The sequence below is a fragment of the Protomyctophum bolini genome (genome assembly GCF_963924005.1).
Source record: "Protomyctophum bolini genome assembly, chromosome: 18".
In the NCBI taxonomy this organism is placed as follows: domain Eukaryota; kingdom Metazoa; phylum Chordata; class Actinopteri; order Myctophiformes; family Myctophidae; genus Protomyctophum; species Protomyctophum bolini.
Window position 1 is genome coordinate 1,263,134 of NC_137879.1, and position 21,876 is coordinate 1,285,009.

Here is a 21,876-nt window from a genome sequence, read left to right on the forward strand (position 1 = left end):
TTGAATCCTTTTAGTATTCTGGTCTCTGGCGTGCTGGTGTGTTGAATCCTTGTAGTATTCTGGTCTCTGGCGTGCTGGTGTGTTGAATCCTTTTAGTATTCTGGTCCCTGGCGTGCTGGTGTGTTGAATCCTTGTAGTATTCTGGTCCCTGGCGTGCTGGTGTGTTGAATCCTTTTAGTATTCTGGTCTCTGGCGTGCTGGTGTGTTGAATCCTTTTAGTATTCTGGTCTCTGGCGTGCTGGTGTGTTGAATCCTTGTAGTATTCTGGTCCCTGGCGTGCTGGTGTGTTGAATCCTTGTAGTATTCTGGTCCCTGGCGTGCTGGTGTGTTGAATCCTTTTAGTATTCTGGTCTCTGGCGTGCTGGTGTGTTGAATCCTTGTAGTATTCTGGTCCCTGGCGTGCTGGTGTGTTGAATCCTTGTAGTATTCTGGTCCCTGGCGTGCTGGTGTGTTGAATCCTTTTAGTATTCTGGTCTCTGGCGTGCTGGTGTGTTGAATCCTTTTAGTATTCTGGTCTCTGGCGTGCTGGTGTGTTGAATCCTTTTAGTATTCTGGTCCCTGGCGTGCTGGTGTGTTGATTCCTTTTAGTATTCTGGTCTCTGGCGTGCTGGTGTGTTGATTCCTTTTAGTATTCTGGTCCCTGGCGTGCTGGTGTGTTGAATCCTTGTAGTATTCTGGTCTCTGGCGTGCTGGTGTGTTGAATCCTTTTAGTATTCTGGTCTCTGGCGTGCTGGTGTGTTGAATCCTTGTAGTATTCTGGTCCCTGGCGTGCTGGTGTGTTGAATCCTTTTAGTATTCTGGTCTCTGGCGTGCTGGTGTGTTGAATCCTTTTAGTATTCTGGTCCCTGGCGTGCTGGTGTGTTGAATCCTTTTAGTATTCTGGTCTCTGGCGTGCTGGTGTGTTGAATCCTTTTAGTATTCTGGTCCCTGGCGTGCTGGTGTGTTGAATCCTTTTAGTATTCTGGTCTCTGGCGTGCTGGTGTGTTGAATCCTTTTAGTATTCTGGTCTCTGGCGTGCTGGTGTGTTGAATCCTTGTAGTATTCTGGTCCCTGGCGTGCTGGTGTGTTGAATCCTTGTAGTATTCTGGTCCCTGGCGTGCTGGTGTGTTGAATCCTTGTAGTATTCTGGTCCCTGGCGTGCTGGTGTGTTGAATCCTTGTAGTATTCTGGTCCCTGGCGTGCTGGTGTGTTGAATCCTTTTAGTATTCTGGTCTCTGGCGTGCTGGTGTGTTGAATCCTTGTAGTATTCTGGTCTCTGGCGTGCTGGTGTGTTGAATCCTTTTAGTATTCTGGTCCCTGGCGTGCTGGTGTGTTGAATCCTTGTAGTATTCTGGTCCCTGGCGTGCTGGTGTGTTGAATCCTTTTAGTATTCTGGTCTCTGGCGTGCTGGTGTGTTGAATCCTTTTAGTATTCTGGTCTCTGGCGTGCTGGTGTGTTGAATCCTTGTAGTATTCTGGTCTCTGGCGTGCTGGTGTGTTGAATCCTTTTAGTATTCTGGTCCCTGGCGTGCTGGTGTGTTGAATCCTTGTAGTATTCTGGTCTCTGGCGTGCTGGTGTGTTGAATCCTTGTAGTATTCTGGTCCCTGGCGTGCTGGTGTGTTGAATCCTTTTAGTATTCTGGTCTCTGGCGTGCTGGTGTGTTGAATCCTTGTAGTATTCTGGTCTCTGGCGTGCTGGTGTGTTGAATCCTTGTAGTATTCTGGTCTCTGGCGTGCTGGTGTGTTGAATCCTTGTAGTATTCTGGTCCCTGGCGTGCTGGTGTGTTGAATCCTTTTAGTATTCTGGTCTCTGGCGTGCTGGTGTGTTGAATCCTTTTAGTATTCTGGTCCCTGGCGTGCTGGTGTGTTGAATCCTTGTAGTATTCTGGTCCCTGGCGTGCTGGTGTGTTGAATCCTTTTAGTATTCTGGTCTCTGGCGTGCTGGTGTGTTGAATCCTTGTAGTATTCTGGTCCCTGGCGTGCTGGTGTGTTGAATCCTTTTAGTATTCTGGTCTCTGGCGTGCTGGTGTGTTGAATCCTTTTAGTATTCTGGTCCCTGGCGTGCTGGTGTGTTGAATCCTTTTAGTATTCTGGTCTCTGGCGTGCTGGTGTGTTGAATCCTTTTAGTATTCTGGTCCCTGGCGTGCTGGTGTGTTGAATCCTTTTAGTATTCTGGTCTCTGGCGTGCTGGTGTGTTGAATCCTTTTAGTATTCTGGTCTCTGGCGTGCTGGTGTGTTGAATCCTTGTAGTATTCTGGTCCCTGGCGTGCTGGTGTGTTGAATCCTTGTAGTATTCTGGTCCCTGGCGTGCTGGTGTGTTGAATCCTTGTAGTATTCTGGTCCCTGGCGTAATGGTGTGTTGAATCCTTGTAGTATTCTGGTCCCTGGCGTGCTGGTGTGTTGAATCCTTTTAGTATTCTGGTCTCTGGCGTGCTGGTGTGTTGAATCCTTGTAGTATTCTGGTCTCTGGCGTGCTGGTGTGTTGAATCCTTTTAGTATTCTGGTCCCTGGCGTGCTGGTGTGTTGAATCCTTGTAGTATTCTGGTCCCTGGCGTGCTGGTGTGTTGAATCCTTTTAGTATTCTGGTCTCTGGCGTGCTGGTGTGTTGAATCCTTTTAGTATTCTGGTCTCTGGCGTGCTGGTGTGTTGAATCCTTGTAGTATTCTGGTCTCTGGCGTGCTGGTGTGTTGAATCCTTGTAGTATTCTGGTCCCTGGCGTGCTGGTGTGTTGAATCCTTTTAGTATTCTGGTCTCTGGCGTGCTGGTGTGTTGAATCCTTTTAGTATTCTGGTCTCTGGCGTGCTGGTGTGTTGAATCCTTGTAGTATTCTGGTCCCTGGCGTGCTGGTGTGTTGAATCCTTGTAGTATTCTGGTCCCTGGCGTGCTGGTGTGTTGAATCCTTTTAGTATTCTGGTCTCTGGCGTGCTGGTGTGTTGAATCCTTGTAGTATTCTGGTCCCTGGCGTGCTGGTGTGTTGAATCCTTGTAGTATTCTGGTCCCTGGCGTGCTGGTGTGTTGAATCCTTTTAGTATTCTGGTCTCTGGCGTGCTGGTGTGTTGAATCCTTTTAGTATTCTGGTCTCTGGCGTGCTGGTGTGTTGAATCCTTTTAGTATTCTGGTCCCTGGCGTGCTGGTGTGTTGAATCCTTTTAGTATTCTGGTCCCTGGCGTGCTGGTGTGTTGAATCCTTTTAGTATTCTGGTCCCTGGCGTGCTGGTGTGTTGAATCCTTTTAGTATTCTGGTCCCTGGCGTGCTGGTGTGTTGAATCCTTTTAGTATTCTGGTCTCTGGCGTGCTGGTGTGTTGAATCCTTGTAGTATTCTGGTCTCTGGCGTGCTGGTGTGTTGAATCCTTTTAGTATTCTGGTCCCTGGCGTGCTGGTGTGTTGAATCCTTGTAGTATTCTGGTCTCTGGCGTGCTGGTGTGTTGAATCCTTGTAGTATTCTGGTCTCTGGCGTGCTGGTGTGTTGAATCCTTTTAGTATTCTGGTCCCTGGCGTGCTGGTGTGTTGAATCCTTTTAGTATTCTGGTCCCTGGCGTGCTGGTGTGTTGAATCCTTTTAGTATTCTGGTCTCTGGCGTGCTGGTGTGTTGAATCCTTGTAGTATTCTGGTCTCTGGCGTGCTGGTGTGTTGAATCCTTTTAGTATTCTGGTCTCTGGCGTGCTGGTGTGTTGAATCCTTGTAGTATTCTGGTCTCTGGCGTGCTGGTGTGTTGAATCCTTTTAGTATTCTGGTCTCTGGCGTGCTGGTGTGTTGAATCCTTGTAGTATTCTGGTCTCTGGCGTGCTGGTGTGTTGAATCCTTGTAGTATTCTGGTCTCTGGCGTGCTGGTGTGTTGAATCCTTTTAGTATTCTGGTCTCTGGCGTGCTGGTGTGTTGAATCCTTGTAGTATTCTGGTCCCTGGCGTGCTGGTGTGTTGAATCCTTGTAGTATTCTGGTCCCTGGCGTGCTGGTGTGTTGAATCCTTTTAGTATTCTGGTCTCTGGCGTGCTGGTGTGTTGAATCCTTGTAGTATTCTGGTCCCTGGCGTGCTGGTGTGTTGAATCCTTTTAGTATTCTGGTCTCTGGCGTGCTGGTGTGTTGAATCCTTTTAGTATTCTGGTCTCTGGCGTGCTGGTGTGTTGAATCCTTTTAGTATTCTGGTCCCTGGCGTGCTGGTGTGTTGAATCCTTTTAGTATTCTGGTCTCTGGCGTGCTGGTGTGTTGAATCCTTGTAGTATTCTGGTCTCTGGCGTGCTGGTGTGTTGATTCCTCTTAGCTTGCTGTGTACCAGATAGTCTTTAAGATTTTAGTTTTTTCTGTAGGTAAACTTTTTTATTAAGTTTCGCTAAGTTTCGACTGCACGGTTCAGCCAAAACTGCCACTTTTTGGCAGAAGGAGAAGGAAAAAAAACTAACGATAACAATAAAGGGCCAAGTCCTTTCAGGACTGCTTGGTCCTTTAAATAAAATAAAAATATCATAGAAATAAATATACAATAAAGAGAGTTCCACCGTGTTCAGTTTGGAACATACAGACAAAGGTTTGTGTTTCCACCGCATTGTGTTGGACGGAAACAATTGTCATTGTTTGATGCCTAGCTGAACGGTTAGAGAGCCTGTCTGGAGAGAAGGAGTCTCCTGAGGTTTGAATCTCAGTAAGAGATGCTGAGAGGTGGCTCACCATCAGGTGGGATGAGATGTTGATCCATCATTTCTTCATCTTTCTGCTGTTCCTTCGTCTGGAATGTGGTCTCGGTTGTTGTTGTTGTTGTCGTCTGTTGTCATGGCTGCCAGTTCCCACCTGATGTCGTGTGGGAGCTCTGATTGGTCCAGAGCGTTCTGAATAACTGCTAGCTTACATAACGTCTTAAGACGAGGACTCAAGTCTAAGATGAACAGCTCATCAGAGATGGTGTGATCTCCTTTCCTTCCTCCAAAGAGGATGATACGATCTCCCACAATGCAACAGCACATACCATACATTGGACCCGGTCCTTTCCCCTTGGGCTCAACCTTCTTCCAGGAAAAGGTCTCTTGACTGAATTTCCACACATCATTGAAGAACTGGAAATCACTGCGGCCACCAAATATGTACAGCTCTCCATTGTAGGTAAAGGCTGAATGAGCCCAGCGTCCTTCTGGAAGAAGCTGTGCAGCAGGTGTGTTTAGCCAGACGTTGGTCTCTGTGTCAAACACTCTGATGGTGTTGTAGCCCTGACCCCCCATACAGCGCCCAAATACAAACATCTTTGTCCCGATGATGGTAGCAGAGGGATTTAATGAACGAGGTGGTGGAGTTCCTCTGGTGTAAATTAAAGTCCAGACCATTGTGCTGGTGTCCAACTTGTACATGTCATTAGTGAGGTCATTAGTCAGCTGGGTCCATCCTCCATGGATAAACATGAGCTTCTCCAACACACAGGCTAAGTGGTAGATCCTCTCATCTGGGACAGTCCCAGAAACCCTGGGTTTGAACCATATGTGGGCGTCAACATCAAAAGCATAAAGCACATTGCAGTAAGGATGACCTCCCCAGATGTAGACTGTATCTTCAACCAACACAGCTGTGTGGCCGTAGCACATGGATGTAACCTCTAGGTTGCGTCCTTCTCCTCTTCCAGGTTCCACTGGAGGTAACTTCTTCCAGCATAAAGACACTGTGTTGAAAACATGGACGTCCATCTGTTCAATGTTGATGCCCCCATGTGCATCACCGTAGCCGCTAAAGGAATACAGTTTGTTCCTCACTGCTACAGCAGCATGATAGACTCGCTTTGGTCCTCCTGCTTTGGAAACGGTCCAAAACAACATCGCCCTGTCTGTCTGTCTCTGTCTGGGTTCCTGTTCAGAATGGGTTAAAATGATATATAATGTGTATACCATAGATTTAATACTATAGGATGACCGTGTTAAAATGATATATAATGTGTATACCATAGATTTTTATATTGGAACCAATATCGTCCATGTATTGTATATATCGTAATGTAATGTATCGTAATGCGTATCGTTACCTAGTTTGTGTTGTTTTGCAGACCTCCGCGGCCTGCAGCTCTTCACTGATTGGTTGTGTGTGTGTGTGTTGTTCTGCAGACCTGCAGCTCTTCACTGATTGGTTGTGTGTGTTGTTCTGCAGACCTGCGTGGCCTGCAGCTCTTCACTGATTGGTTGTGTGTGTGTGTTGTTCTGCAGACCTGCAGCTCTTCACTGATTGGTTGTGTGTGTGTGTTGTTCTGCAGACCTGCGCGGCCTGCAGCTCTTCACTGATTGGTTGTGTGTGTGTGTTGTTCTGCAGACCTGCGCGGCCTGCAGCTCTTCACTGATTGGTTGTGTGTGTTGTTCTGCAGACCTGCGTGGCCTGCAGCTCTTCACTGATTGGTTGTGTGTGTTGTTCTGCAGACCTGCGCGGCCTGCAGCTGTTCCTGGACCGCGCGGCGCGCGGCGGCCTGGAGGTCAGCCTCCAGCGCGTCGACGCCAACGTCAGCGAAGCCTTCGGTCACATGTTCTCCTCCATGAGGACGCAGGAGCTCAACCGCTACCGCGACACGCTGAGGCGCGCCATGCTGCTGCTCAGCCCACAGGGGGCGCACTCCTTCATACAGCAGGTAGAGATGTGGCTGTGGCTGTGCTGTGCTGTGTATGCCATGCATTTTAAATACTTTTTTTTGTATTTTAAAATACAGAAAATGTGCATTTAGAATACATGCCCATCTCTGTCTGTCTGTCTGTCTGTCTGTCTGTCTGTCTGTCTGTCTGTCTGTCTGTCTGTCTGTCTGTCTGTACGGTCAGTCTGTGTTCCCAAACCTTTTCAAGTCGAGGACCCCCAAATTGACACTAATTAGCCTCACGGACCCCCGTTTGAAAAGATATGCCTGCAGGGACCCCCCATAAGGACCCCCCATAAGAAAAGATTTTGACGTCTCTAGTTTCAAGTTTCAAGGACCCCCAGTTTGACATGCGTTAGTCTACGGACCCCCCATTTAATGGCATTTCTATCTCATGGGACCCCCGATTTATATTGTTAAATGAATGTTAATTCAACTCTGAGAGTGTACAAATGGTTCCATTTGTACACTCTCAGAGTCACAGACCTGTAAGAGTCTATTTGGTTCCAAACTATTATGCGAATGTGATGGTGATTTTATTTTATTAATTTATTTTTTGAGGGAACACAGACATCGAATGCCATTGACATTGCATGGACAGTTTTGAGTGTTTGTGTGAACACACACACTGTGCAAAAAAAGCTACATGCCAATTATGACTATATATAATTCAGTTTAAGTTTTGAGACAACTTCATTAGTGTTTAATTAATGGTATTATTCAGCAAACTGCCACGCTGCCTTCCGCTGCCATTAGCGTCCAATCAACCACAGGCTGTAATTAGACACATAATATCCAGGAACTTCAGAGCTCATAATTAGGCAGAAGGGAACATTTGTGCGTGTGTGCGTGCGTGTGCGTGCGTGTGCGTGTGTGCGTGTGTGTGTCGCTGGCTCTGTGCACGTGCGTGCGCAGAATAGCGTGACAGTACCACACACTTCTCAATAATTAAAGTGTTGTTACGCGCTGCGTTCGCTTCGAGCGTGTTACTTATATTATATATTATATTACGTTATGTTGTCGTTAACATTAGCATTAGGTTGACATTGTGATTTTTTTATTTTCTCGTGTGATGTCATTGGGCTGGTCGTGTGATGTCACTGGGCTGGTCGTGTGATGTCATTGGGCTGGTCGTGTGATGTCATTTGGCTGGTCGTGTGATGTCATTGGGCTGGTTGTGTGTGTATGTGTGTGTATGATGTCTGGTCCCTCTGGTGGAGATGATTTGTGGTCCCTCTGGTGGAGATGTGTATGAGGCCTGGTCCCTCTGGTGGAGATGGTCCCTCTGGTGGAGATGGTCCCTCTGGTGGAGATGTGTATGAGGCCTGGTCCCTCTGGTGGAGATGGTCCCTCTGGCGGAGATGGTTCCTCTGGTGGAGATGATGTCTGGTCCCTCTGGTGGAGATGGTCCCTCTGGTGGAGATGGTTCCTCTGGTGGAGATGATGTCTGGTCCCTCTGGTGGAGATGGTCCCTCTGGTGGAGATGATGTCTGGTTCCTCTGGTGGAGATGTGTATGAGGCCTGGTCCCTCTGGTGGAGATGGTCCCTCTGGTGGAGATGGTCCCTCTGGTGGAGATGTGTATGAGGCCTGGTCCCTCTGGTGGAGATGCTGGTCCCTCTGGTGGAGATGGTCCCTCTGGTGGAGATGTGTATGAAATATTTATTTCAGAAAACTGGAGGATTATTTTTATTTATTTCGAGGTCAGGCCTGAATGGGTTGAACAACGTTTGGACCCTTGAGGGTCTTCGTCAGGTATGAGGCCTCAGTCTGACCTTTGACCTAATACTGAGGCCTCAGTCTGACCTTTGACCTGGGTAGAAACCATGGGCTGACATCATGGCCGTGTTCCTCTTCTCATCCCGTCCGGTCCCTCGTTCCAACGTTTTGACCGCGGCGTGCCGTTTTGGGGGCGTGTTCATATTTATAGTCCCGTCGTTGATGACGTCATGCCCCCCCCCCCCCCCCCCCCCTCTATAAAAGGCGCCGTGCGAGGTCCAGATGGAGAGACGCGCTTCTCGATGAGCGAGAGTCCATCGAAGAGAGGAACTTCCTGGTAGAGAGACAGAGAGGTCGAGTGTGAAAGAGAGAGAGAGAGAGAGAGAGAGAGAGGCAAGCAGGTTATTGAAATTGCACTCCAGCTCCGAAGTCCTTGAAAACGCTCAAATCGTGCTATTCCCCCGATCTGATTGGCCAGAGAATCAGAACTCCTTTCCCACGACACGTCGGATTTGTTTTCCTCCAAGGCTTCGGCAATATAGGCTAAACCGTTGAACCCCTAGTTTTTTACCCCTTAAAGGGGGGGTTTATGACGAGAGTCATCAGAGAAAGCTACAGCCGAGACTCACTACGCAGTAAAACGCACACACGGAAACTCACACCGCAACGATCAGGGAGACACGCCCCGATCGAGAATCAGGATTATATCGTCGGATTCGTTTCCAAAGACTTCCCTCAAGAGGCTAAACCGTTGAATCCCTAGTTTTTTACCCTTAGGGGGTTACGAGAGAAATCTAGCCGAGGCACGCACGCACCAACGCACGCCCGCACGCACGCACGCACGCACGCACGCACCAGACATCAGCTCCACCAGAGGGACCAGGCCTCATACACATCTCCACCAGAGGGACCATCTCCACCAGAGGGACCAGGCCTCATACACATCTTCACCAGAGGGACCATCTCCACCAGAGGGACCAGGCCTCATACACATCTCCACCAGAGGGACCAGACATCAGCTCCACCAGAGGGACCAGGCCTCATACACATCTCCCCCCAGAGGGACCAGACATCAGCTCCACCAGAGGGACCAGGCCTCATACACATCTCCACCAGAGGGACCAGACATCAGCTCCACCAGAGGGACCAGGCCTCATACACATCTCCACCAGAGGGACCAGACATCATACACATCTCCACCAGAGGGACCAGACATCAGCTCCACCAGAGGAACGCCCGCATGCTGCGCTGGACGGTGCACCTGCGCGGCGGGCCCGACCGGGCGGAGCACGCCACGGTGGCGGTGGGCAGCAAGGTGTACACGTTCGGCGGCCACACGGTGGCCGGCATGGCCTACATGCACAACACGGGCCAGCCGCTCACGCCCAGCGACGCCGTCAACGTGAGCGTCTTCAACACGGTGTCTCTGCGCTGGATGAAGCTGCCGCTGCCGCCGTCCCCCGAGGCCTGCGTGGCCGAGGGGGGGGGAGAGCCGCCGGGCGGCGCTAGCGCCACCGGCCCCCCGATCGCTGTGGCGGCGGCCCCCCACTCGGCCGCGGCCCCCTCGCGGCGCTGGGGCCACACGGCCGTGCTGCTGGGGGGCGTGGCCTACCTGTGGGGCGGCTACAACTACTACACCAAGGAGTACTACGACGCGCTGCACGCCTTCGACGTGGACGCGCACCGCTGGCTGCGCGTCCGCCCCGCCGTGTCGGGGCCGGCGCCCGAGGCGCGCCACCAGCACTCTGCGGCGGCGCTGGCCGACCGCGGCGTCATGCTGGTGTACGGCGGCCGCAACCGCCTGACGGCGTTCGGCCTGGGCGAGGTGGCGCGCCTGGACACGGGCGCCATGGCGTGGTCGCGCATCCACGCCCGCGGGGCCCCGCCCGCCCCGCCGCCCCCCGCCGCCGCGGGAGGCTCCTCCCACCACCACCCGTCGGCGGCGGCCTGCGTGGTCGGGACGCGCGTGCTGGAGTTCGGCGGCGGCGGGCCGGCGCGCGGCGGCTTCAGCAACGCCGTGCGCGCCTTCGACGCCGACAGCAACAGCTGGCTGACGCTGGGGGGCGGGGCCGGGGCCGGGGCCTCACACCGCGGCCCGCTGCCCGAGGCGCGCGAGGGCCACTCGGCGTTCGCGCACGGCGGCGCCCTCTACGTGTTCGGCGGGCGCGACGCGGCGCAGCAGTTCCACGACGTGTGGCGCTTCGACCCCAAGGCCGCCGGGTGGAAGGTGGTGGCGCCGCGGGGGGGAGGGGCCGGTCAGGGCCCCGCCTGGAGGCCCAGCATGTGCTGCTGCGTGGTGGGCGACCGCGTGGTGCTCTTCGGCGGCTACAAGGGCCACAGCGGCCACAACATGGCCGACGACCTCCACATCCTGGACCTCAGCCCCAGCCTGAAGACGCTCAGCAAGGTGGCCGTCATCCGCCACGGCCTGAAGCAGCAGGGGCTGCCGCACAACGTCCGCTGGGAGCTGGCCGCCATGACCGCCACCGGCTGACCCGGGAGGAAACGGCAGGGGCTTCAGGGACTGTCCCTTTGGGGGTTCCACTTCAGGGACCGTCCCTTTGGGGGTTCCACTTCAGGCCCTTTGGGGGTTCCACTTCAGTCCCTTTGGGGGTTTCACTTCAGGGACTGTCCCTTTGGGGGTTCCACTTCAGGCCCTTTGGGGGTTCCACTTCAGGGACTGTCCCTTTGGGGGTTCCACTTCAGGCCCTTTGGGGGTTCCACTTCAGGCCCTTTGGGGGTTCCACTTCAGGCCCTTTGGGGGTTCCACTTCAGGCCCTTTGGGGGTTCCACTTCAGGCCCTTTGGGGGTTCCACTTCAGGCCCTTTGGGGGTTCCACTTCAGGCCCTTTGGGGGTTCCACTTCAGGCCCTTTGGGGGTTCCACTTCAGGCCCTTTGGGGGTTCCACTTCAGGCCCTTTGGGGGTTCCACTTCAGGCCCTTTGGGGGTTCCACTTCAGGCCCTTTGGGGGTTCCACTTCAGGCCCTTTGGGGGTTCCACTTCAGGCCCTTTGGGGGTTCCACTTCAGGCCTTTTGGGGGTTCCACTTCAGGCCCTTTGGGGGTTCCACTTCACCTCGGTCACCTCTACCAGTTGAAATGGACTGCGGACGGAAGGAAGACTCAGCGCCGTGAAGGGATGGCATTCTAACCCCGGGAGGTTGAAACCCACTGTCACTGCAGGGCGACTGCTCGGGGTAATCCATGAGGGTCCCAGAGGGTCCCAGAAACGAGGATCTGAGGGTCCCAGAGGGTCCCAGACACGAGGATCTGAAGGTCCCAGAGGGTCCCAGACTCGAGGATCTGAGGGTCCCAGAAATGAGGATCTGAGGGTCCCAGAGGGTCCCAGACACGAGGATCTGAAGGTCAAACAGGGCCCCTCCACCGGCCGGGCCCAGAGGGTCCCAGACCAGGTCAGAGACAGAAGGATGAGGTTGTCGGGTCACTGCGTTGAGGCACCAGGAACTACTAGTGGAACAGCAAACTGACGGCGACGGATAGACGGCGCTCTAGCTCCAACGTCTGACTTCATTTATTGTTTGGGCTTTTTTTTTTCTCCTTTTTTTTCGGAGCGGTGCTGACGTGTTAAAAATCACACCCGTGGTGAAGTGAGGGGCGCTCGTATCATTAAAGGACCCAATGCCGCAGGGTGTAATTGGTTTTCGATGGTGACGTAATGACGATATGTTTTAGTGTCTGGAGGATTAAAGGTAATGCTCCTATGTACACATGTATGTAATCTGAAACCACTGCCATATCAAGCATCTCTAGTCTGTTTGCCCTACACTAAATATAGGCCATGAAATGTCAAATGTTGATTAAAGATCACACCTGTGTGAAGTGAGGTGCGCTAGTATATTAAAGACTAACTCATGTTGCTATGATTAGGTTAATGGTGATGTAAAACAAACGGTGACAAAACAAACGTTAAATTATCTTTATTGTTAATGGCATTTAATGTTGTGTGTTAGTGTGTTCATTTTTACTATTAAAAAAAAAAACCTTTTAAAATAGTTCAAATAGCCGATCTACAAGCTCCACAATGTCTCGATGTAGATCGGTTATAGCTGAACTATTTAAAAATGTTTTTCCAATAATATTGGAAAAACACATATCCTGACAATCAGGTTAAAATGTAACTGTAATAAATAAAATGTCATTGACCGCCAGTGTCTCGCGACCCTGAAGCAGACGCGCACGTGCGCGCACGCACACATGTACGCTTTACATTATGTGTGTGTGTGTGTGTGCGCGTGTGTCACCTTGATAGGTTGAACACAATGCAGCGTCTGCTCATTGGAGGGAAAAGTCATTTAATTTAATTGACATGTCATAAACTACCGTGAGGCGCTGTGTGTGTGTGTGTGTGTGTGTGTGTGTGTGTGTGTGTGTGTGTGTGTGTGTGTGTGTGTGTGTGTGTGTGTGTGTGTGTGTGTGTGTGTGTGTGTGTGTGTGTGTGTGTGTGTGTGTGTGTGTGTGTGTGCATATGCAAGCCATCCGTCTTCACTAGTGCTCATCTGTACATGCAGTGTCTCCACGGTAGAGAGAGATACGACGTTTTGCAGAGAGAGAGAGAGAGAGGGATGGAGCGTATACACAGGGAGCTGGCCCCAGCATGGACATGAACACATACTGTACATGCATGTGTATGCATAACCCATGTAGACCCGAGATCCATTCTACAAAATGTCTTCTAAATCAAACACCGTTTTCTGAAAACCCTGTGTTTATATATCAGTTGGTGCTCAACCTTTTTCATATGTCAAGGACCCCCAGAATTATATGTAATTGGCCACCGATATGTAGTTCCAGGGACCCCCCCCCCCCCCCCCTTCCCCCCCAGAAGCAAAGATTTGAGCTAAAAACGTTCGCTCTGAAAGAAAATATATTGAAATATTTGCGCCACATTTTCACGATTTTTCAATAGCAAGATCTACAAGCTCATAATTACGAGCTTGTAGATCTGCTATTTTTTTTCCAACAGCTAAAGCATAACATAATGCTTTTGCAAACAAATTGCAAAAGAAAAATTAGCAAAATTGCAAAAAAAAAATGCATTGTTTTTTTTTGCTAAATAATGTCTCTGTCTCTCTCTCTCTCTCTAGGCAGTGGAGACCAACCTGGCTTCTAAGGACAGCCACTGGGTGTTTGTGAATGAGGTAACGCACGCACGCACGCACACACACGCTGCATGACGGCCCTCATCATCATCATCATCATCATCATCATCATATTAAAATTCAGCGAATGTCTGAATGTCTGTCTGTCTGTCTGAATGAATGTCCCTGACAGCGCTTTATCTCAACATTGGCTGGCCCAATCACTCCCACTTTTCACACAGGCATGGACCATAATTATATGGAGGTCTTAATGGAGCCCTTTTTCCGATTTGACACATTAATGATTTATAATGAATTTATTAGTGGATTAAAAAATGCAAAAATGGGTATTGTACTGTCAATATCACATGAATATGAATGCAAAGTAGCGGTCCATGTGTGGACAGGCTACCTGTCGCCGTTGTGCATGGTGAGATGTGTGCAAACCGTGTAGTTTATCAGGAGAAGAATACCAAAGGATGCAACATTTATCAGTGAATTAAAAACACACCGGGCGCAGTACCCCCCACGGCCACAAGAGGGGGGCAAATATCTCACAACGGGTAAGGGCTAGTGAATAATAATTGGTAAATATCGAGTCATATCGTCAATACCAGTCGGTTGCGTCGTGTCTTTCATCATTGAACAAAAGTCAAATCACAGAGGCAACTGAACTGCCACACAAGTCAATTTATTTTTAATATCAACATTTAAAAGTACATGTTGTATTATTTAATATTTCTGAATTGTAACGCCATCTGTCAAGGGTATAAGGTCCTATATGTTCTGTGCTGTCTATTGTGTGATTTTGTTATTATTTGGGGTGTTTTAAACACTATGTTTATGCAGGGCCGGTTCTAGGCATATAGGCGAACCAAGGGGTCGCTTGGGGCCACAACCACTGAGGGGGCCCACCTAGCTTCTTAACTTTGATCTCAAAGTGCACCAGATTGAAGCATTTTCATGGCAAATTTACAGATTTTTCTGCACATAATATTATGTTGCTTGGGGCCACTGAAGGCCTAGAACCGGCACTATGTTTATGATTTGATATAATTTGAGTGACATCTGGGTCTGGAGTTTTATGGACTGACGCCCATAAAGTAGCCGTCGGTTACCGGCCTGAGGAGACCTGACGGTGGAGAGACAAACAAACAGGGAGTCTACTATACGAGGGACCCGGATATACGTTCTCTCTTTAATACCTCGTTACCAAAAGCTATACATTGACACGAAAACGCGTATTCAGGGCGGAGTCACCACCCCCAGGGTAAGTTGTGATTTGCTCTCGTTCACTGCAATGCAATTTGCGGCATTTCCAAAACAATATTGCGCAGAGTGTATATATAGCGATTATCAAACGTATTTGCAATGCCATACGTTGAAAGATCTGTTGCCCCGTAGACAAGGCACGTTATACCTCCGCAGGTTAGATATTATCGGCATAGATGTTTGTCCGTATGTGATTAAGGATTGGAAAAAGTTGCATTGGCAGCCATAGAAAATTCTGCCCAGGGTAAATGTCCCGGATGTGACGTTTTTTGGGCGTTCCTAATTGTTTCGTGTCAGTGTATCGCTACACGAACGATTGAGCTCACGGTTCGAGGAGGCTCGAGACGTTCTTCAGCAACTGGTGAGATCGTTCGGCTTTTATCTATTTATTTATTTATTTATTTCAACATCCCGCGAGGATCCGAGGTTCTGGTCTTCCTCTACTTTCGGAGTAGCCTGTGTACCTGCAACTGGATTACGTTCGCTTCGGGGATGGATTAAGCTTCTTTTACATAATTTTTTACTTTGCTTTGGGGGGATAGTTTTACGCTGGGGAAGGGAACTCTTGGAGAAACAGACTAAGTCACTTGTGGTGTATTTTCACACACAACTAGTTCAACTGATTAATCTAGAAAAGAAGACTGAAAAAGCTCTCTAGAACGAAATAGCAAACTTGTAGAAGAGAATACCGAGGCATCAAAGCCTCAAACGATCGGATGAAGATGCACAACACCTGGGGGTCTATTAGAGTAATGTTAACTCCATAGACACATACAAAACACCTGGGGGTCTATTAGAGTAATGGTAACTCCATAGACACATACAGAACACCTGGGGGTTTATTAGAGTAATGTTAACTCCATAGACACATACACAACACCTGGGGGTTTATTAGAGTAATGTTAACTCCATAGACACATACACAACACCTGGGGGTCTATTAGAGTAATGGTAACTCCATAGACACATACAAAAGTATGACAATGACAAAAGTTAAAAAAAATCACAGCTCTCCATCTTTAAATTGCACCTTTCTCCTTGCCGTGGTGGGTCAGGGTGTTATGGGTAGAGTTGGTGTTAAATTGCACCGTCGAGTAAAAGTTGTTGTTTGTAAAGCAATAAAATCCCATGCAGAATTTATAGAGCCATGCCTTAACTACCGGACATAACTTACCACAACTGCAGTGTGCTGACGCACGCACGCACGCACGCACGCACGCACGCACCCACGCACGCATGCACCCACGCACGCACGCACACAGGGGCATTTGGAAAGCAGTGGCGAAAAATCAATTCAAATAAAGATTAATCTGCCAGTTTATGCAAAGTCATCCTGTGGTCTCTCTCTCTCTCTCGCTCTCTCTCTCTCTCTCTCTCTCTCTCTCTCTCTCGCTCTCTCTCTCTCTCTCTCTCTCTCTCTCTCTCTCTCTCTCGCTCTCTCTCTCTCTCTCTCCATAGGAGATCAGCGACTCTGAGATCCTGGAGCTTACCCACAGTGCACTGGGGCGCATGACCGTGATTCGCCAGATCTTCCCGCCGTGGCGAGAGGGGGGCGGGGCTCGCTGTTCCCGCCACAACCACCGCTTCGCCTCGCTGCTCTGCGACCCGCAGGAGGGATACCGACACAACCTACAGGTGGCGCTGTTTTCCTCGACTAAAACTAGGACTAAAAGATACCGACACAACCTACAGGTGGCGCTGTTTTCCTCGACTAAAACTAGGACTAAAAGATACCGACACAACCTGCAGGTGGCGCTGTTTTCCTCGACTGAAACTAGATCGAAAATATACCGACACAACCTACAGGTGGCGCTGTTTTCCTCGACTAAAACTAGATCGAAAATATACCGACACAACCTACAGGTGGCGCTGTTTTCCTCGACTAAAACTAGGACTAAAAGATACCGACACAACCTGCAGGTGGCGCTGTTTTCCTCGACTAAAACTAGATCGAAAATATACCGACACAACCTACAGGTGGCGCTGTTTTCCTCGACTAAAACTAGATCGAAAATATACCGACACAACCTACAGGTGGCGCTGTTTTCCTCGACTAAAACTAGATCGAAAATATAACGACACAACCTACAGGTGGCGCTGTTTTCCTCGACTAAAACTAGATCGAAAATATACCGACACAACCTACAGGTGGCGCTGTTTTCCTCGACTAAAACTAGCACGAAAAGATACCGACACAACCTACAGGTGGCGCTGTTTTCCTCGACTAAAACTAGGACAAAAAGATACCGACACAACCTCCAGGTAGCGCTGTTTTAAATGACGTTGAAAACGTCATTTAAAATGTTAGGATGGGACTAGTGGACAACAGACCCTCCTATATTCAGCTATAGTGTATATTTATCACTGAGGATACGTCCCAGGTGATGACCTTGGGATACATCACTGAGGATACGTCCCAGGTGCATCCTAACGATGTATTTTTTTGTTATATATATTTTTATCCCACGATTTTGAAACCCATTTTTCACCCCGTGTCAATCATCTAATGTGATCCTGGGCTCTACACACCCTCCACCAACCTAGTCCCCATATATGGAGGACATGGGGAGACCAACCTAGTCCCCGGGGACAAGGGGAGACCAACCTAGTCCCCATATATGGGGGACAAGGGGAGACCAACCTAGTCCCCATATATGGGGGACAAGGGGAGAGCAACGGACTTGAACTCATGCTTCCTTCATGCCTGAGTGTCCAAGTTGCTCCTTTACACCTGACAGGGGGGAGTTTCCCTGGTTGGACGTAGTAGCGCGTGGAAGGAACACGTTATTCCAACCAGTTCCTTTTCCCCTCCATCAGGCGCCCCGGCTGGGCCAGGGGGAGGCAGTTTTCCTAACAATGTATTGTCGTTCTCACTTTATAGTTAACATCTCTCTCTCTCTCTCTCTCTCGCCCCCCCAGGTGTCCAGCCTCTACCTGTACGACAGCGTGCTGATGTTGGCCGACGCCTTCTACAGGAAGTTGGAGGACAGGAAGTGGCACAGCATGGCCAGTCTCAACTGCATCCGGAAGAGCACCAAGCCCTGGAACGGAGGCTGGAGCATGCTGGAGGCCATCCGGAAGGTAGGGGGCGCTGTCACAGTATGATAGACACTACAGGGAAGGTAGGGGGCGCTGTCACAGTATGATAGACACTACAGGGAAGGTAGGGGGCGCTGTCACAGTATGATAGAGACTACAGGGAAGGTAGGGGGCGCTGTCACAGGATGATAGACACTACAGGGAAGGTAGGGGGCGCTGTCACAGTATGATAGACACTACAGGGAAGGTAGGGGGCGCTGTCACAGGATGATAGACACTACAGGGAAGGTAGGGGGCGCTGTCACAGGATGATAGACACTACAGGGAAGGTAGGGGGCGCTGTCACAGGATGATAGACACTATAGAGCGCCGCAGTCCCGCCCCCTTTCAGAACAACGAGTGGCCCAGGAAATGAAACCCAATGCATTCTCCCATCGGCACTTCTAATATAATTTATTTAAAGACGGTTACGCCGCGGACAAAGCCAACTCGGATCGTGACGAATCATGACAATGAACACAATGTTTTGGGGCCGATCAAATAATTTATAAGACGAAAGACAAAACAAATAGTGTTGTCTCCTGACTTTCTTTTCTTCTTTCTAATGATTTGATCGGCCCAAAACATTTTGTTCATTGTCAAGATTTGTCACGATCCGAGTTGGCTTTGTCCGCGGCGTAACCGTCTTTAAATAAATTATATTAGAAGTGCCGATGGGAGAATGCATTGGGGTTTCATTTCCTGGGCCACTCGCTTTTCTGAAAGGGGGGCGGGACTGTGGCGCTCTATAGGGAAGGTAGGGGGCGCTGTCACAGTATGATAGAGACTATACCCTCAGGGTAATGTGATGTAAAGTGAATATCTCTCTCTCTCTCCCTCAGGGTAATGTAAAGTGAATCTCTCTCTCTCCCTCAGGGTAACATAACGGGTCTTACAGGGCTGATGGACTTCAACGCCAACGGCTCCAACTCTCACGTCCGTTTCGAGATCCTGGGATCCAGTTTCAGCGAAGCGTTTGGGAAGGACGTGAAGAGGGTGAGTTTTATACGCTTCATAAATACCATCTTCAACCGCTTATCCGTAGTCGGGTCGCGGGGGCAACAGCTCCACCAGAGAGCTCCAGACTTCCCCTCTCCTCCAGAGCAACATTAGTGACTTCCTCCTGGGGGGATCCCGAGACGTTCCAAGGCCAGTGAGTCCATGTGTTTCCTCCATCTGGTCCTTGGTCTCCTCCCAGTGGAGATATAATCCATCTGGTCCTCGGTCTGCCCCGGGGTCTCCTCCCAGTGGAGATATAATCCATCTGGTCCTTGGTCTGCCCCAGGGGTCTCCTCCCAGTGGAGATATAATCCATCTGGTCCTTGGTCTCCTCCCAGTGGAGATATAATCCATCTGGTCCTTGGTCTGCCCCAGGGGTCTCCTCCCAGTGGAGATATAATCCATCTGGTCCTTGGTCTGCCCCGGGGTCTCCTCCCAGTGGAGATATAATCCTCTCACCCTATGTCTGTCTCTCTCTCTCTCTCTCTTTCTCTCTCTCTCTCTCTCTCTCTCTCTCTCTCTCTCTCTCTCTCTCTCTCTCTCTCTCTCAGTTAGCTACATGGGACTCTATCGACGGCCTGAACGGCAGCTTGAAGGAGACTCGCATCGAGAGCGGAATGAAAGGCCTGACCCTCCGAGTGGTCACCTTACTGGTATGACCTCTGACCTCTATGACCGCTATGACCCTGTGTGTGGTCAGCTTACTGGTATGACCTCTGAACTATGACCTCTATGACTTTACTGTATTTGTTTACTTGTTTAGTATTATTACAGGTGTATTCAGTGAACAAACTCTTATACCTGCTCTTTTTGCTGGTTTTTCAAATGCCTTTAATTATACTGGTGTTGAAGCAATGAGCCACTAGTTCAGACTGAAGTAATAACAGAGGGTCATGTTTGCATGTTGTGGAATTAATAAACGGCTGAAACCAATATTATAATATTGAAAAATAGCAGATCTACAAGCTCGTAGCGCGCCACCGAGTGGCGCGCTACGAGCTTGTAGGTCTGCTGATTTTGAAAAGACCTAACAACGACTGACATAGAGAAACATAGGCTTTTTTCAGGAACACTGTCAGGATGTCGAAGAACATTTTTTTATAGAATCTGATCTCGGGGTCAGAATGGGTTAAAGTGAAGGCTGTTGTTTGTCTCCCTGCCACCAGGAGGAGCCGTTCGTCATGGTGGCGGAGAACATCCTGGGTCAGAATGGGTTAAAGTGAAGGCTGTTGTTTGTCTCCCTGCCACCAGGAGGAGCCGTTCGTCATGGTGGCGGAGAACATCCTGGGTCAGAATGGGTTAAAGTGAAGGCTGTTGTTTGTCTCCCTGCCACCAGGAGGAGCCGTTCGTCATGGTGGCGGAGAACATCCTGGGTCAGCCCAAACGCTACAAAGGGTTCTCCGTGGACGTCCTGGACGCTCTGGCCAGACTGCTGGGCTTCAGCTACGACCTTTACCAGGTGACCTTTCACCCCCCCACGACCTCTCACCTCTAAAGAGGGCCTTTACCGGGTGACCTTTCACCCCCCACGACCTCTCACCTGTAAAGAGGGCCTTTACCAGGTGACCTTTCACCCCCCATGACCTCTCACCTCTAAAGAGTGACCTTTCACCCCCCACGACCTCTCACCTCTAAAGAGGACCTTTACCAGTTGACCTTTCACCCCCCACGACCTCTCACCTGTAAAGAGGGCCTTTAGGTTGTTTGGTTGCCCCCCCCCCCCCCTCCCCCCAATCAAACACAAGTGTTTGGTCAAACCACGTGACTTCCACTGGAAAAGCATTGGAGCGGCCATGAAACACAGGCAGAGCACAGAACAGTTGTTACTTTGTGTGTGTATGAAGACATGAAACAGGCAGAGCACAGCACAGTTGTTACTTTATGTGTGTATGAAGCCATGAAACACAGACAGAGCACAGCACAGTTGTTATTTTATGTGTGTATGAAGCCATGAAACACAGGCAGAGCACAGAACAGTTGTTATTTTATGTGTGTATGAAGACATGAAACACAGGCAGAGCACAGAACAGTTGTTACTTTATGTGTGTATGAAGCCATGAAACAGGCAGAGCACAGCACAGTTGTTACTTTATGTGTGTATGAAGACATGAAACACAGACAGAGCACAGAACAGTTGTTACTTTATGTGTGTATGAAGCCATGAAACACAGGCAGAGCACAGAACAGTTGTTACTTTATGTGTGTATGAAGACATGAAACACAGACAGACAGAGCACAGTTGTTACTTTATGTGTGTATGAAGCCATGAAACACAGACAGAGCACAGCACAGTTGTTACTTTATGTGTGTATGAAGACATGAAACACAGACAGAGCACAGCACAGTTGTTACTTTATGTGTGTATGAAGCCTGTGACGTTTTGGGCTGAGGAATCCATAATTATGTTAATTTAATGATCCAAGATGGCCGCCAATTATCAGCATTGATTTTTCAAAATTGTGGTAGAACCTTCATATTAGGCTCCAATGACAGCTCTGCATATATCATTCATATTTATGACTTTATGATTATATTTCCCGGTGTCAGACAGTGATGTATTTAATATATTTCCAGGTATATTTCCAGGTGTCAGAGACTAAATATGATTAATTATATATATTATATGTATTTAGTGTCAGACAGTGATGTATTTTATATATTTCCAGGTGTCAGACAGTATATGTGATGTATTTTATATATTTCCAGGTGTCCGACAGTAAATATGGATCTCAGCTTCCAAACGGATCGTGGAACGGCATGATTGGTGACCTCATCAATAAGGTATGACACACACACACACACACACACACACACACACACACACACACACACACACACACACACACACACACACACACACACACACAGTGTGTGTTTGAACAGTCTTTTTTAACGTGAAAGTAATCAACTTTCAGCACCACGGTCCAGTGGACAGCTCCTCTTAAACTTTGCCATCTTGTGTGCGTGTGTGTGTGTGTGTGTGTGTGTGTGTGTGTGTGTGTGTGTTCCTGCACAGATACAGGCTAACCGATGTGACTCACCACACCATTATGCATGCACGCACGTTCTCACACACACACACACACACACACACACACACACACACACACACACACGTTGCATCATTCATGAGCTTAACATGTTGTTA

General features: G+C 49.4%; 1 protein-coding gene across 1 annotated transcript in view; it reads left to right on the forward strand.

The window, feature by feature from the left end:
* The window catches only part of LOC308333048 (glutamate receptor ionotropic, delta-1-like), a gene marked incomplete at both ends in the record, with an annotated part of 71,671 nt that overhangs the window by 42,121 nt on the left and 7,674 nt on the right, over positions 1-21,876 (forward strand). Inside the window, 8 exons of the mRNA XM_080789245.1 lie at positions 6,360-6,565; positions 13,386-13,439; positions 16,110-16,286; positions 17,571-17,732; positions 18,606-18,725; positions 19,280-19,381; positions 20,065-20,187; positions 21,435-21,509. Of these exons, the coding sequence (XP_080645371.1) occupies positions 6,360-6,565; positions 13,386-13,439; positions 16,110-16,286; positions 17,571-17,732; positions 18,606-18,725; positions 19,280-19,381; positions 20,065-20,187; positions 21,435-21,509 (1,019 nt within the window). The remainder of the gene's footprint in view (positions 1-6,359; positions 6,566-13,385; positions 13,440-16,109; positions 16,287-17,570; positions 17,733-18,605; positions 18,726-19,279; positions 19,382-20,064; positions 20,188-21,434; positions 21,510-21,876) is intronic.